Below are 16,489 nucleotides of genomic sequence, written 5' to 3' on the forward strand. Positions count from 1 at the left end.
GCAGCACCTGGGGCACCTGGAGGGGCGGGGCGCGGGGCGGGGCGCGGGGCGGTGGGGAGCCGGCGCCCGGCTCTGCGCTGCACTTCCGGCGGGCGGCGCTGGGGGCAGCGTGGGGTCCGGCCGGGCGGCAGCTCGCCCTCCGGAACCCGGCGCCGGGAACCAGGAAGCGCCTGGCGTCGGGCGCGGGGCGCGGGGCGCGGGGCGGCGGGCATGGCGGGGCCCGGCTGGGGTCCCCCGCGACTGGACGGCTTCATCCTCACCGAGCGCCTGGGAAGTGGCACGTATGCCACGGTGTACAAGGCCTACGCCAAGGTGGGTGCAGGCCAGGGCGCCCCGGGGCTCCTGTGCGCGGCAGGAATCCGGGGCACGAGAACTTCCAAGGGCCCGGCCGCCATGCCTGCCAGACCCTGAGCAAGTCCAGGTGGGGGCCGGGCTGGGAAACGAGGAGAGGCTGGAGTCTGCGGCCTGCCACGTCCCAATCTGACCTTCGGTGGAGGAGGCCGGAGCTGACTCCACCCGTTGGTCTTAAAAACAAACACACACACACACACACACACACACACACACCCCTGTTTTGTCTAGAGAGACGGATGGAGACCTCGATGGAGCCTTGGTGTCAGTAGCTGAAGAATAGGCTCAAAACAGGGAGGATAGCTGGTGGCCTGGAAGGGTGTGGGACAGGGTTCTAGAAGGCTGGACCCAATTAGGAAGCAGACTGGGCAGTTCTAGAGTACTGAATGACATGCCTTAGCGGAGGCAGTCTAGAATACAAAGACATAGATTTTTGAGCAGAGGATTGGAGAACGAATGGCAGGCAGAGTTGGAAAGCTAGGATTTCAGAATCTGGTGCTTCATTGGCCTGAGAAGGGGAAGCTGGGAAGCCTGGATGCTGGAGAGAGTGGGTAGGCCCAGTGAGAGGGAGAGGGGCAGAGGGAACCAGAGCCCTTCTGGCCAGGCATGGGCCCTAGCCCTCTCAAGGCAGAACCTACAAATATCCTATCCACCTAGAAGGACACTCGTGAGGTGGTAGCCATCAAGTGCGTGGCCAAGAAGAGTCTGAACAAGGCATCTGTGGAAAACCTCCTGACAGAGATTGAGATCCTCAAGGGCATTCAACACCCCCACATCGTACAGCTGAAAGACTTCCAGGTGCGGGCCTGGGGTGGGGCCACTCCCAAAGGGGGCTGGATAAGGGACACTCTTCAAGCTGCCTCTCTGCCTCTAACCACAGTGGGACAGTGACAACATCTACCTCATCATGGAATTCTGCGCAGGGGGTGACCTGTCTCGCTTCATTCACACCCGCAGGATTCTGCCTGAGAAGGTGGCTCGTGTCTTCATGCAGCAGTTGGGTAAAAGCCTCTGACCCCAGCCTGACACCCCTTCCCGTGATCTCTGCCCTCCCATCCCACCCCTGCATCAGGCTTAGAGCCCAGGCACTCTTAGCAATTGCCTACTGTTCTAGCTTGCTTTAGGGCTTCATCTTTCCCATGTGCCCATCTCTGGCCTAAGGATGCTGTGAGGGAGACAGAGGGAGGAGCCCCATCTGCACGTGGCACATAATATAAGGACCTCATAGAACATTCCAGGGCCCAGTGGGTGGGACCCAAGTGCTTTACCAAGGAAAAGGGCAAGAGCCTAAAGAGCTGGGGCATCCAGGGAGGCTTCTGGGAAGAGGGGAGCCTTGTGAAGGGGCTCAAGGGAAGGGAAGGAGGTCACTTAGGGTGGGGGTAGGGCAAATTCTTAGAAGTGGCAGGAAGCTGGTCTTGAATGTAAAGTATTCAGGAAACCAGCCAGGCCAGAACTAAGGTTGTGCAGGCAGACATAAGCCTGGGGAGGCGAGAGGCAGGTGAGAGATGGGCTCCTCTGACCTGTTTCTGTTCATGGGTCCTATTCCTTAGCTAGTGCCCTGCAGTTCCTGCACCAACAGAACATCTCTCACCTGGATCTGAAGCCACAGAACATTCTCCTGAGCTCCTTGGAGAAGCCCCACCTTAAACTGGCAGGTGTGAGTCTGGAACGCAGAAATGAGGTTTGGAGGGTGGGTGTGCAGGGTCTGCCTCTGCCTGGGCTTACTCAGCAGCCCCGGTTCTCATGGAACCCTCTGTTGAGTCATCAGATGGCAACAGGCTGGGAGATCCAGGGATGGTCCCCATCACCAAAAGGTAGGACCTTTTTCAGGCTACCCACACTTGACTCCAGCATTGTAATAGATGGGGTCATGCTTGGCCTAGGGTCAGAGTCAAGACTCAGTGTGTGACCAGTCTCAGGGCTCAGTGTGTGACCAGGGTCAGAACTTGGTCTGTCCCCAGGATTGGGGCTCAAATAATGACCCATCTATGGCAGTGTTGGAGGGTGTGAGGTGGGGGAGGAGGTGGTTATGGCCCCTGATAAGATTTGGTCAATTGACTTGAGGCTGGAGGCCAGAGGGCATGGTATAACCTGAACTTGGTGGAGCAGTGAGGGAGGGTCTGGCCCCTGATGACCCCTCATCCTCATAGCTGGTGTGATCAGGGTCGACTTCCTAGGAAAAAAGGTTCCTTAAGGGACTGTGGAGGAGAGGTAAGATTTATGCTCCCAAAGGAAGAGGTAAAAGGATGTTACAGGCTAATCATGAGAGAAACAGCATGAACACAGTAGGGAAGTAGCATTAATCCTGGTGAGTCTGGAGGGCATGGAGGAGCCCTGCGCTAGAGCCCAGGGTGAAGCTTTAAGGCCAGGAGCAGAAGCAGCTGGAATTTGAGCCCTGCTTCCGGCCTCTTGCTTGCAGACTTCGGCTTTGCACAGCACATGTCCCCCTGGGATGAGAAGCATGTGCTCCGTGGCTCCCCCCTCTACATGGCCCCTGAGATGGTGTGTCAGCGGCAGTACGACGCCCGTGTGGACCTCTGGTCTGTGGGGGTCATCCTATATGGTGAGAGCTCTGTCCCCTGGCCCTAGCCCGAGGTTTGCATGGTGTGTCCTCAGGCCTGTGCCCTCTGGGCCACTCCTGAAGGGTTCTAATGAGAATGCTGGCCCAGGACCACTGCTCTGAGGGATGTTAGGCTGCCTCTCCAGGAGTGGGCCAGGCCAGGCTCGACCCTGTCCCCTCCCAGCCTGCCCTCTGCCTCCCTTCCACAGAAGCCCTCTTCGGGCAGCCCCCCTTTGCCTCCAGGTCGTTCTCGGAGCTGGAAGAGAAGATCCGGAGCAACCGGGTTATTGAGGTGGGTCTTGCAGAGCCTTGGCACCTGCAGGGTTTGGGGACAGAGGGATTCAGGGCCCTGAGGTTGGAGACCTCACTTCCACCAGAATGGTGTGGAGTGCGGGCTCCAGGCCACCTTTGTGGTGCTGGGGGCATGCTCTAGACTGGTCAGGGCTACATTCAGTTCCAGGGACCCAGATTAGTCCATTACAGGGAGCAAAGGGCCTGTCCCCCAGATTGTTGCAGACGCCCCTGGGGAGAAGGCCAACACAGAGCCAGACCCAGCTTTCCCAGGAGGATAATCCCGGGAGGGGCAAGCACCTGGAAACAGGGTTCTAGGACAGCTGAGTGTTCCACTGAGGGCATGGGCAGGAGCCAGGGGGAGGAGGCTTGCCTTTCCCCTGCTCCATTACCCTGGCCTGTCACTGTTCCTCCTGGGTCTCAGATTCTCCACCTGTCAAACATGTACCTCAGAGGCATCCCAGGACAGGGTGGGCCTGACGGGGCCCTGGGCTGGGGGCTGAGGTGCTGGAGCCCAGTGTGATCTGTCCCCCACCCTCCTCTCCCTACAGCTCCCCCTGCGGCCTCCGCTCTCCCCAGACTGCCGGGACCTGTTGCAGAGGCTCCTAGAACGGGACCCCAGCCGTCGCATCTCCTTCCAGGACTTCTTCGCCCACCCCTGGGTGGACCTGGAACACATGCCCAGTGGGGAGAGCCTGGCACAAGCAGTGAGCAGGCCCATGGGGATGGGGTGGGGTGAGGATGGGTTGTGGGTCTCATCTACCCCTTTCAGTGGTGAACAGGTGACTTGCCCAACAGGAGGCAGAGGGTGAGCTCAGGAGACCTCTCTTCCTGCCTCATGGTGAGCATGGGAGTGGGCATGACTCCTGATCTGCCCGTCCCCCAGACCGCCCTGGTGGTGCAGGCTGTGAAGAAGGACCAGGAGGGGGATGCTGCAGCTGCCTTGTCTCTCTACTGTAAGGCTCTGGACTTCTTCGTGCCTGCACTGCACTGTGAGTGTCTGGAGCCCCTGGTTGCGGCAGTGGCGGTGGCGGGGGGGGAGGGGGCGTCAGCCATAGCTGCAGCGGATGGATTCCAGAAGCAGCTGCCCATCCAGAATTTTGTGGGAGACAAGGCAGAAGGTAAATCTTGGACTGGTGCTTTTGGGGATTCCAGAGGGTTTGGTGTGGGCAGAGGTCCTCTCGCTCCACATTCCTCACATAAACCCTCACTTTGTGCAGACGAAGTGGATGCCCAGCGGAAGGAGGCAATTAAGGCAAAGGTGGGTGAGTGAGAGTCCACTTGAGGAAAGGGCGAGGGATCCTGGGCCCCCTGTGGACTGGCTCTCTTAGAACTGGAACTTCTCCTGGGAAGAGGCCAGGCCGGCCTCGGTTGGCCACTGACATTACAGGTTGGGGCAGTCACTGAAGACCCAGGGGAAGAACTTGGAGGAGGGTGCTGGCGAGGGAGGCAGGGTAGGACAGCCCCTCCTCGGCCCCCTGTCCTCCTGCAGGTGGGGCAGTACGTGTCCCGGGCTGAGGAGCTCAAGGCCATCGTCTCCTCCTCCAATCGGGCCCTGCTGAGGCAAGGGGCATCTGCCCGAGACCTGCTCAGAGGTAGGCCTAGTTCCTGGCTGACCACCAGCCCCCAGCGACTTCCCTCCAGCCTGAAGGGGAGGCAGGTTGGGGTAGGGTCCCTGAGACGAAAAAACAGGCTGCTCCCCTCATCCTGAGCTTTTGCCCCTCCTCAGAGATGGCCCGGGACAAGCCGCGCCTCCTTGCTGCTCTAGAAGTGGCTTCAGCTGCCATGGCCAAGGTTTGTACCCAACGGGAGGGATCCAGGTGGGGCAGGGGGCAATCCAGGTCATGACCCTAAGTGACCTTGTGTCCCTGTGGCTGCAGGAGGAGGAAGCTGGTGGGGAGCAGGACGCCCTGGCCCTATACCAGCATGGCCTGGAGGAGCTGCTGCTGCTGCTGGCAGGTGAGGCCCCGCCCACATCACCACAGCCTCGAGCCCCGCTGCCCTGCCTTCACCACTGCGCCCTCCCTCTCTTTGCAGCGGAGCCCCCAGGCCGGAGGCGGGAGCTGCTTCACACTGAGGTGCCCACTAGGGTTGGGAGGGTTGGGAGGCTTCCTCCTTCCCCTTTTACCCTGCTCTCATCTGGGGAACCTTCTCGGGTTCCCTTGGGGTGTTCCATGTCTAGGAGTCAGACCTCCCAGACTTGATAAGTCAGTGGCCCCGTGCACTCTGTCGGGGCTCGGGTGCTCAGGTCAGGGCAGTGGGCAGGCAGGATCTGGGAAGCTGGCCACAGAAAGGCAGCTGGGCTGTTGCAGTTGGGGAGCTTCCTGGAAGAGTGCAGATGAAGGACTTGGGGTTCTGGAGAGCATCAGGGGTGAGAGGGAACTCCGACTGAAGGCCCTCTGCCCCCCACACCCATGGGCATGTCTTCCCTTGGCAGGTTCAGAACCTCATGGCTCGAGCTGAATACTTGAAGGAGCAGGTCAAGGTGGGCACGTGGGGGGCCATGTTGGGATGAAGCTGTATGGGTTCTGCTTCCCTCTGCCTGTGGCTTTCTGTCGCCCGCTCTGCTGTGTGTGTCTGCCTCCAGTCTCCTGAAGGCCTCTCCATCGCTGTCTCTGTCCTTCGCGTACTCGGGTGCTCAGCGGCCGTTCCTTTTGGCTCCTGTCCGTGTCTCTGGCTGCCTCTCACCCACTGTGCTGCCTTTATGTTCCACAGATGAGGGAGTCTCGCTGGGAAGCCGAGACCCTGGACAAAGAGGGGCTGTTAGAGTCTGTTCGTAGCTGTGAGTCTTGCCCTGGGGTCTGATGCTCCCCCCAGGGAGGGGTGAAGGCTGGGGTGGCCCTGGATTCTGCCTCTCTTGCCAGAGACCTGAGACTGACCCTCCCCGCTTACCCCTCCACAGCTTGCACCCTGCAGTGACCTCAGAAGGATGACTGGACAGACCACGAGCCCCCTGGAGTTGGGGACACAGTCACCCAGGCTGACGCCCAGAATTCCGTGGCCCTCTGCAACACTGCAGAGCAGCCTTCCTAGATGGGCAGCTCTGAGTTCCCCACATCCCAGGGTCCCCAGCACCCCTCGCGGGTCAGATGGCCCATGGTGTGTGCTGGGGGCGCTGGGCCTTGGCCCTGGGGGAGGGGAGCAGGGCTCTGTGAGAAGAGTGTTTCTTTCATGTGACTTGTGTTACTTGGTGGTGGCTGGGCCCTGAGCCTGTCGATTTGGGGGCATCAAGCCTTCTGTTTTTGATCTGAGAAAAAGACAAGGGGCTCTCACCCCCTCCCTGCCAGCTGGCAGCTGCACCCCTGTCCTTTCTGGGAGCCCTTATTGCCTCCCTCCTTGCACTGGAATGGGGCACTTCAAGACCCCTCAGGGACCACCCACCCCACAGTATGTACTCAGCCCTGTAGAACTCACTGGTCTTCTGGGAGCTGAGCCCTGTCCACCCTCTCTGTATTCTAAGATAATCCTTCAAGCATGAAAATAATCTTCTTTTTAGGGGTAGGACAAATCTGAGAAACCCATGCTTTGTTCCTGCCCTGGCCCAGGGGGCGCAAGGGGAGGGTCCTCAATCCTCATCCCTCCCACCTCCATCCTCTTTGGGGAACACCCTACTTGCCACAGAGCTGATTCTGGCCTGGGAGGAGGCATGGGGGTGGCCTGACCATCGGACTGTGGCCCGGCAAGGCCCTTCCCCTCTCCGCCTGGAGCTCCACGTCTCCAGTGGGGCTGTGAATACCTCCTCAGTCCCCTGTAGGGACTCTGAGGAGGAGAGGGTGACTTTAATCTGAAGAAGAATGTACACACCTGGAGTTACTTAGGGGTTTCTTTTAAAAAATCACAGAGGGTGTGTGTGTGAGATTTCTCTCTGCCCTTAAAAGCCTCCTTGGGGCAAGAGTTGTCTTTCTGCCCAGCAGGTGGCTGGGCTTGGAGAATGTAATTCATTGTTTCTCTATTAAATTATTTTCTGACGGTGTGCTTCTCTTCCTGCCCTGGGGGAAAAAGGAGAGGGGACCCCTGTGCAGAGGCTGAGACTGGAGGGGCCCCAGGGAAAGCTGGGTAACTTGGGGAAGGGCTGGAGAGGCCACGGGGTTGGGGGTGGAGGCAGTAACAGCCACATCTGCCTCCTGCCCGCAGTTCCTGGGGGCTCAAGGAGAGTCAGGCTGACCAGCCACCATTCCTGTCTACCACCCAGGGGACCAGTGGGGAGCCGGCAAGCATAGGCCTGGGAGCGCGCGCAAGGCCCTTCCTCTGCACCTGGAGAAGGGTAGGCTTCTGTGAACGCTCCCCATGCTCTGCGCACCACATACTCCCTTGACCTGGACAGAGGCCCCTGGCCTCCTGGGCTGCTGAGTGAGCAGTAACTGGACTGGGAAAAAGGGCATCCTCTAGGGTGTCTTGTGCTCATACCCCGCCCCCCAGGACCCCCAAACTGGGGTCGTTTCCAGCAGGCCCTTCTCCCCACCCAGCCACCCTCCTACCCAGCTCTCAGTCAGAACAGCACTCAAGAGAATCTTTGGGGACTTAAGGGAGGGGCAGTCCATCGCCAAGGCAGCAGTTCCTTCCTCGGCTTAGCAGAGCCCACCCAGATGCTCAGCCTTCCATGCCAAGATTAAAGGGCTTCTGTACAGAGAGGGAAATACGCTAGGAGAGACCTCATTTCCCCGAAGCCTGGTCGTTGGGGGGCAGTGTAGAGCAGTGGTCCAGAAGGCGGGAGGCGCAGCTAAAATCCTGGCTCTGCCACTTGGCCCAGAACCTCGAGACCCATTGATTAGCCAGTTTCTCAGTAAAACAAGGATGAAGATAAAAATGCCCCATGGGAATTTGTAAGGATTAAATGAGTTACTGTACATGAGGCAGGCACATAAGAATTCAATAAAATGTTATTTTCAGATCTAGGGAGAGAAATGTACTTCAGATTATCTCTGAGAATGGGCTAGATGAAAAAGCCTCAATAAGTAAAATGAGGGAAAGGAAGGAGAGGAATGAATGGAGCTGGTGGGTGACAAATGGAGAAGACTGGGTGGGAGAGCGGGAATGAGGAGGGACTGGGTGAATGACTGATGGACTAGGAGGATGACAGGTTGGAGGATTGGCCCACAGACCTCAGTTTTTTTTTGTGATATCTGCACTGGCTGGCTGAGAACAGGCACCTGAAATTCCTATACACGTGGGTGCAGGGAGGAGTGGGCCCCCTAGGGGGACTGGGTACAGGAAAGGGCTGGGAAGTTGAGGCCAGCGGAGAGGACCTGGGAAAGGAGTCTCCCTGGGCAAAACATTTAGATGGCCTCCAGGCTGGTCCTGAGTCCAGGCCACCTGCCAAGGAGGGAGGCAGCCCAGCCAGAGGGTGTGGGGCTAGTGTTCTCTCTCTCTTCCAATGGCAGAGGCCTTGGGAAATATGCTAATCTGCTTTTTAAAAAATAAATTTTTCCTCCTTGGGGCGAAAGTCTCACCTTTTACACTTTGCAAATGCCCAAGCAGGGCAGACAATCCCCAGCAATGTCTGGGTGCTTCACTCGCCCTGTCCTCCCACCTCCACTCAGTCCCCAAGCCCAGAGCCAGCACTGGGCCAAGCTGGGGGAACACCTGAGCCCAGGCCCCTCTCTCCCAAGGGGCCAGCCCTGGGAGAAGCAGATGGGCTTCTGGAGCAGAATGAGGGACCCAGGTGTCCCTGTGCACGGTCTACCCCTTCTTTTGCTAATTGGAGAAGTGGGGAAGGACATAGAGCCTTGGTTCCTGTAGGATGTCATCTAGAAGGTCTCTTGGTCCCCAGAAGCCAGCTGCCATCCCAGCCCTCCCTGAGAGGGGGACGGGGAGGGCCCAACCCTGAGGCTGGGGCATGAGAGAAGGGGGCATGTCAAGGACCACTTTCCCCAGAATAACTCACATCCACACCTGTATACTCAAAATCCCACAGACACACAAACACACAGACACAGACACTAACAGGCCACAGGCAGCAGACACATACAAAAATACTGAAAGTCACATACAGGCTCACAGCCCCACGCAGATCCCGCACAGACTTAACCTCATGGTTATACACACACATCCCCAGGCACGGGTCCTGCTGAATAAGGGTGAGGCAGCCTCAATGCTGCTGCTCCCCTGACCCAGCCGGCCTGGCTCCCTTGCTGTCCCCAAGCCTCAGTGATTCTGGGAACAGCTATGCCTGGCAGGCATGGGGTTAGAGGCAGGACAGCAGGCTGGCTCTATGGCTCCTTCCCACTCTCCTCACAGGGGCTTCCCACTCCTAACCCAGCCTCAGGCTTCAGCTGGGTCAATAGGCACTGCCAGCAGCTCAATCTCAGCAAATGAACATTCCCCCAGAAGTCCCCAGCGCCTGCTTGCCGGTCCTGGCAGGGGAGAGGGGGGTCGGCTGCAGTATCTGAGGAGGGACCATCTGGCCATTGGGGAAAGGGGAGATCCTCTGAACTCCAGACCCCTCACTGTCCCCAGGTCCTCCCAAGGACCAACTGGCCTCCGGAAAGTCACTTGTTCTCTCTGCACCCTAGTCCCTCTGGGAACTAGGCCTCAGCTGTCTGGATGGGTGGAAGGCAGGAGAAGGGACTGGAGCCAGGCAGAGGCCAGGGCTTGCTACCAATCTCCCTGAATTCCCCTGTATTGCAGGGGTGAGGAGGAGCAGGCCAGCTGTCTTTGCCATTTCTCTCTTCCTGAAATGGGGGGTGGTGGTGGAGGGGCTATCCCCTCACCTTTCAATATTTCCTGTATCCTTAGACAGCCGCCAAGGGTGAGAAAGAAGAAAGAAGGGGGAAGGAAGAACAGGAGGGAGGGAGAAGGCCTGGAGAGGCAAATTCCTCACTCTAAACTGTGGTGCCCTGTGGTGGGACTTTAATCACCATGAAAATGGAAGTTTTGGTGGCAAGTGGCTTTCCCTATGGCCCTCACATCACATCAGGTGGGTGGACCGACAGGGAGCAAGTGATTGTCTAAATAAGCGGGAGTAGAAAGAGGATGGGAAGAGAGCAGTGAGCTAGTGGTGGACATGCACAGGCCCTGAGGGCTCGGGGCTGGGGGCAGGCACAGAGGAGGCTCCAGCTTGGCCAGGTTGGCCCCTAGCTGAGGGCCTGGTGGAGGACAGGTATGAACTAGGAATGAGGCTGAGGGCTGGGGGACACAGATGAGAAGGATGTGGACTGACAGAGAAGCCCGGAGAGCAGGGAAAGGAAGGGGGGAGGCAGGGCGAGGCCAGCAGAGCCTGGGGACCCCTCAGCCTACCCTCTTGGCCATCTCTGCCTGAGCCTAGGTGCTGTTCCTTCTGTCTACACCTCCCCTCCTCGATTCCAGGGTTGTGCAGACAAGTCTGGGCTTCTTGGTGTTCCCAGGCTGTGAGGAGGGAACTAGTGTGGGGGTTCAGTCCCCTCCCACTCCCTGACCCCAGGCCCCAACCAGCCCGTTTTGTGAGGGGTCAGTGAATGCTAACCCCTAGCTTCCCAACAGCCCGCCTCCCTGCCTCTTTCACTCTGGGTCCTGCAAACCACTGAGGGGAAAGGGGCCTGTCCAATCCCATTAGGCAGAAGGCCCCTGGAGGGTGGAGTGCTGACGTGGGCCTTGCTGCTGATGCTGCTGAGGAAGCCCATGGCCCCCCCTACCCAGCCTGGGGCCCCCATATGGGTCTTCTCCAGCTCCAGGAAGGTCAGGAGGGGTTTTTGTCCAGCGATCACCCAGGGGGGGCAGCCTAGGAGCAGCTCAGAGGCCTGGGCACCTTCCCCGGGGATGCTCAGGAGACAAGGCCCAGCTCGACAGCCTGAGCAGCACTGCCCCCATCCTGGGTCTGCGTCCCTCCCTGCCCTCACCCTCCTAATTCCTTGTCCTCACTTTTTCCTCTCTCCTCCTCCTGTCCCTTTCCACGTTATCTACTGCACACGTTGTATGTTCCTTGTCCTTATTTTACAAAGGAGGCCTAGTGGAAACTCTGCCCCTTGAAACCAGACCCTCACATGGCAGTTTTGCCTGTACATCTTAGCTAGCTTCCCCGAGGCTAGTGCCAAGGGGGTTCAGGCTCTGCCTGTAGCACCTTGTTCCTGCTCAGGCCCCTGGGGTGGCCTGCTTGTGGAGCCTCCTGGTTGGTTTCCTGGACCCCTTACAGGTGAGCAGGGTGAGATTTGGGCTCTCCATTTTTTTAAGAATGAGTTACCATTTATTGATATGGTCTATTATGTGCCAAGGGATTTACAAATGGTCACCCTTTGAAACATGTAGTATTATTATTTTGGGTAAAGGGGATCTTCATTTTATAGGGGGGTAACAGGCTGAGAGAGGGAAAAGAACCTGCTCAAAGTCACATAGCAGTGCCAGGGCTGGAACGCAGTTGTCTTGTCTCCTGTAACACCTTCCATCTCACAGGTTCCAGAGACAGTTGTGGTTGAGCCGTGACCCTTCCTGTGGTCTCAGGTAATGGCCCAGAGGCCCACCTTCCCCAGGTGCATCCCCATCCAGCTGGCTGACACATTTTCCTCAAAGCCCAGATCTATTTTGTCTGGCCCCAGGCTGGACCTTGCCTCACTTAGTGCCCTGAGAGGGTAGAGTTTGACATCTTACAAGGGCTGGCGCTCCTATGAAGCTGTGGGTGAGGAGGTAAGGGACACCCCTCCAAAGGTAAGGGAACCCCAAGACTCCTGGAGGTCAGTAAGAAGTAGGAGGATAGGCATGCCATTTGGAATTTTTATTTTTCACTGAGCCAAGAGAGGAGATCCAGCTATGGAATCCAGAGAGTTCTACAGGGACAGAACACAAATTGCCTGGGCCTGGGCCCAGAGGAGGCCTGGAGCTTCCCGGGCTAATGTTCAGTGCCAGCTTCATCCTTGGTACTCAGGCCTTCCCACAACATCGCTCAGCTCCAGGAGCCAGAGCCCACAGTACAATGGCAGCTGCTTGAGGCTATGGCTGCAGCTGCTGCCCTGCTGAAGGAAGGGTGTAGGATTGGCTCTGAGGGCCAGGGAGGCCAAGCTAGAAAGTGTTAGAAATCACCCAGTCCACCCCTATTTTACAGATGATGAAATGAGGCCCAGAAAGAGCAGTGGCGTTCAAAGAGAACACATGTGGAGACTCGAACTCAGGCCTCCTGCTTGCTGAGGGCATCTGTCCAAAGCCTCCTCCCAGCATCTCTGAGGGCTGGTGTCTGGAGGTGTGAGGCACACAGGGCAGCTGGCCTGGGTGTGTGTGTCTTTGTGTGCTAGGATGCATCTGTGGTGTATGCCTCTGCACATCCCAGGGTTCCCATGTCCCTCTGTGTGTCTCTCTGTGGGTGCTCCTGTGTGCAAGAACTTGGGGCTATGGCCAGAGAGCACGGGCCTATTCCTACAATCTTGGGAGGCCTCCCCAGGCTGAGTCGGGGTCCTGAGGGTAGGGTGAGAAATGAGGACTTCGCTCCCAGTGGAGAGGGAGAGACTAGGAAAGTAGGCTTGGGCCATGGATGAGAAGGATCCTAGGGCTAGTGTGGAGCAGGAAAAACAAAGCCAAGATGGGGTATAGGTCCCTGGAAGTTGAGACATGCTCTTAGCCCTCATGTGGGCCCAGCCCTCTGATCATCCCAGTGGGCAACTCCAGGGAAAGTCGTCACATGATGTGGCACTTCTCAGCTGATTGCTTTAGGTCCCCCAATGTGGCCTGGGCCTTGTCCTTGAGTGAGCCAAGGTCCAAGCCAGGGAGGCTGGCCAGCTGCCCGAGGACCGAGGCCCTCTCCTGCTCCTCCTCTGTGTCCTCCTCAATCATCTTGGCCAGCTCCCGGGGCAGTTCCACGTCTCCACCTGCCATCTGGATCTGGCTCTCATCTGTCTCATTCTGGAGGGAAGAGAGGAGGGGGTTGGAGGTCTGTGAGGACCCAGAGTTGAGGGGGCAGGGAGGAGGCCTAGACGGGGTTCCCATATTCCAGGATCAAGCTTCTGACACTTGGGCATGGAGACCTTGCACTTTTATACCTCCTTCCTTCACTCTGAGATACTGAAGGTAAGATACTAGCATAGAGAGCACAGAGGAAATGAAAATACCTAGGAGTCAAACTGCTCCAGTGAGCTAAGCCATATGGTGACTATCATTAACTATACGAAAGGACTCACCGATAGTAGTGATGGGTACCATTTATCAAATACCTACTATATGGCTGACATTGAGCTAAGTGCTTTTAATTCTCACAATAACTCTTGAGGCAGGTATTGTTATTTCCATTTTACAAATAAGGAAATTGAGGCTCAGCCAATTTAAGTGAGTAACTTGCTCAAGGTCACACAACTAGGCAGTGAAGGAGCTAGATTTAAACCTGCATCACGGATTCCAATCTCTGCTCTCGTTGCATGGCACCTGCTGATTGTCACTGCACTTCTCTGTCCCTTTGGGGACCCTGGGGCTTTCCACTTTATGTCCTACTCACTTACAGCCATGTCTTCCCTCATCTACTGGACTCAGAGTTGCCTGATGGCAGGAGTTATGCCTCTCGTACCCTTTGTGCAAGCTTTGGAGGAACGACTCCATCCCTAGCTGGGTTTAACTCAGCAACTTTCCAGAAAGGTAGGCTTTCTGGACTGGTTTTCCTTTTGAGAGATTTCCAGAAGACTGGTGCCCTATGGGGAGTCAGAAGCAGCTAGGGGCTCAGTAAACATTTGTTGAATGAATGAATGTGATGTCCATGTATCTGATCTTCCAATTCAAGTGGAAGATCAAGGTCAGGAGTGCTATAGCCCTGTACTTCCATTTCCCCTCAGTCTCACACAGTTCTGGACACTGGGAGTGGCTTATGCCTCAGTTCCCTCCTTAGCCAACACTTACATGCCCCTCTGGTGCTGCAGTGCCTAGGGGAGACAACCTCCTGGCTGCTTGGCCAACCAAGGGGTTCTTTGCTCTCTGCAGACAGACTCCATACCTTGGAAGGCAGCCAGGGGTCCTGGAGCAAGCGCAGGCTCAGCATTCACAGGCTTGAGCTCTGACCCCAGCTCCATCATTCTCTGGCTGTATGACCTTAGTCAAGTCTCTTAATCTCTCTGAGCCTCGGTTTCCTTATTTGTAGATGTGGGTGATAGCTACCTGGCAGTTACTGAGAGGTTAGGTAGGGGCATGAAGATCAACAGAGGTTCCACCTTCTCTCCTCCACCCTGCTCTCCCCGAGGGTTCAGAAGCCCCAGGAGCACTCAACCCTGCGGTAAAATCTACTGCCTTCCATCTCTTCATCTGCCCCGGGCTGCCTCGGGGGTTGGGGGAGTGGGGTGTGGAGGAGAGAAGGGCCCTGGACTGGCTCCAGAAACACAAACCTATCAGTCTCTGGCGGACTGGGCTTCTCCTCAGCGCCAAGCCCTGGCCCTTGGCTGGAGCCAATTAACCATGAATGAGTGAATGAATGAACGAGTGAGAGAACGAAGGATGTAACCAAGCACTCCATGAGTCTTACAGGCTGAGAGTTGCGGTGCCCAGAGTCAGGCAAAGGAGTCCGGAGCCCGAATGTGCCTCGCAGCCCCGCTTGTAAGCTTACCTTGGGGAGCCGGTATTTGTCTCGGAAGTGGCTCCGCAGCGTGGCCCGCTCGGCCTTCCTCTGTGTGAACTGCGCGTCCCTCTCCATCCTGCGGGGGCACCGGGGGCGGAGTCATAGCGAAGGCTGAGAGAACGGGCGGGCAGGGTCTGCGAGGAAGGGGCGGGAGGGGTCTCCGCGTCCTGGAGGGCAACCGCATCTCTCCCGCCCGCGGGCCTGTGTGTTGGGAGGGTGCTCGGACCAGACCGGCCACGATCAGTCTTTGCTGTCTGGCCCCGCATCACAGCGCCCTTTGTCGTCTGCGCACCCGCCGCTGGACGGAGCTCTCCGGGCGGGGACGTCAGTATGTCTTTCTCTGCAGGCCCTGATATATGTCCCTCGCGGCCTCCGACTCGGTCTGTCTTTTCCCTCCCTGACAGATTGTGTCATGTGGAGCAAAGTATTACGGACAGACTTAGGTTCGCATCCTGGCTCCACTACCACTTTTGGTATGTCTTCGGGTAAGTCGCTTACCTTCCTCTTTTGTAAAATGCGGATAAGATTTTGCAACTCAAAAAACTGTTGGCAGGATTAAGTGAAATAATAATAGCTAACATTTAATGATTTATCACGTGCCAGGCGCTATGCTAAGCAGTTTATATGCACTAAGTAATTTAATCCTCATAAATTTATGAGGCATGTTTTATGATCACCATCCCCATTTTACAAAAGAGGAAACTGAGGCACAGAAAGGTTAAGTAACTTGCCTAAAGTCACCCAGTTAAAAAGAAGAAAAGCCTGGCTCTGGATCCCAAGCAGCCTAGCTGTGGAGTCCAGCCCTGAACTCCCCTCTGGCTGGCTCTCTGCCCCAGCACTCCTGGCATATGACAAGCCTCAGTATCTATGACTCCTCCCCTCTCAGGGACAGTCTCTGTGACTCTGAGCCCCTCTCAGCTACAGCACTTTTCTCAGAAACTCAAGCTCGGAGGAGCTCCAGTTGGAAGACACAGACGGCTGGGACCAGATCGGATTAAGGGATTACTTGTTTCGTCAGAAATGCACGTGCCTGCACCATCCTAGGACCCTTTCGCCCCTGTCCCCATTCCCTCTGGGCTCGAATGCGAACCTGGGGCAGGGTCTTGTTTTTGAGATGGGGTGGCTCTGGGGGCAGCCTAGGAGGCACATTCCACATCTCTTACCGCGTCTGGAAAAGTAGGGGAGGAGGGCTCGGGGTCTGAGACTGCCCTAGGGGTGGGCCAGGTAACTGTTGGGTGGGGGCGGGGTGTAGGGGCAGGGTCATTGGAGCCGGGAAGGGATCCCACTCACTTTTCTTCCACCAGTTGCTTCTGATACTCCTCATACTCCTCTCGGCTCATGCCCTGCGCTTCGGCCGCCGACTTGTCCCCGTCCTCCTTGTCTTCGCCGCCCCCCAGGCTCCCGGTGAGGTTCTTCAGCTGGCCGCCCACCATGGTCTTCACCATGAACGCCATGGTCTTCTCTGGCCCGGGCACCACGCACCGGGTTCTACGCACCAGGCACCAGGCTCGTCCGAGCCTACTTCAGCACTAGGGCTCGCGGACAGCTCCCGCCGCCGGCCCCCGCCCGGCCCGCCCCTACTTCCCCAAACCCCTCCTCTCGGGGGGCGGGGGGCCTGCACGCGGCCGAGGAGGCTGGACCACGTGCCGGCCCCACACTCCCGCCTACCCCACGTGCCTCCTTCAACCCCAAGCTCAGCCGGGCACTGCTGACAATGGATTAGGGCCTTTGGGGGTGGGGTCGCTCCCCTGGGAAAGGGGTTTCGCTGATTCGTGCCCTGAACCTTTCTTCCTACT

The 16,489-nt window shown here is 57.4% G+C and overlaps 2 protein-coding genes across 9 annotated transcripts; one reads left to right on the plus strand and one right to left on the minus strand.

Annotated features, from left to right (window-relative positions):
* Window positions 1-75: 75 nt before the first annotated feature.
* On the plus strand, window positions 76-7,175 carry ULK3 (unc-51 like kinase 3). Of its 8 annotated transcripts, none has more exons than XM_070497897.1 (16): window positions 76-312; window positions 1,009-1,149; window positions 1,275-1,347; window positions 1,902-2,008; window positions 2,771-2,914; window positions 3,138-3,203; window positions 3,754-3,909; window positions 4,089-4,194; window positions 4,423-4,463; window positions 4,695-4,797; window positions 4,932-4,996; window positions 5,083-5,161; window positions 5,240-5,280; window positions 5,640-5,687; window positions 5,918-5,984; window positions 6,105-7,175. In XM_070497897.1, exons 1-16 carry the CDS (start codon window positions 211-213, stop codon window positions 6,119-6,121), a joined length of 1,356 nt encoding a protein of 451 aa, XP_070353998.1. In that variant the 5' UTR covers window positions 76-210; the 3' UTR covers window positions 6,122-7,175. The 8 variants fall into 8 exon arrangements, with proteins under 8 accessions (XP_070353998.1, XP_014696854.1, XP_044620430.1 ...); XM_014841368.3 differs by having other exon boundaries at window positions 81-312; window positions 1,232-1,352; XM_044764495.2 differs by having other exon boundaries at window positions 82-312; window positions 1,902-2,006; window positions 3,121-3,203.
* Window positions 7,176-11,870: 4,695 nt separating this feature from the next.
* CPLX3 (complexin 3) lies at window positions 11,871-16,301 on the minus strand. Its single transcript, XM_014841365.3, has 3 exons — window positions 15,984-16,301; window positions 14,682-14,769; window positions 11,871-13,003 (listed from the first exon to the last, which is right to left on the minus strand). Exons 1-3 carry the CDS (start codon window positions 16,145-16,147, stop codon window positions 12,779-12,781), a joined length of 477 nt encoding a protein of 158 aa, XP_014696851.2. The 5' UTR covers window positions 16,148-16,301; the 3' UTR covers window positions 11,871-12,778.
* Between the last annotated feature and the right edge of the window lie 188 nt (window positions 16,302-16,489).

Source organism: Equus asinus, chromosome 2 (genome assembly GCF_041296235.1).
Source record: "Equus asinus isolate D_3611 breed Donkey chromosome 2, EquAss-T2T_v2, whole genome shotgun sequence".
Taxonomy (NCBI): domain Eukaryota; kingdom Metazoa; phylum Chordata; class Mammalia; order Perissodactyla; family Equidae; genus Equus; species Equus asinus.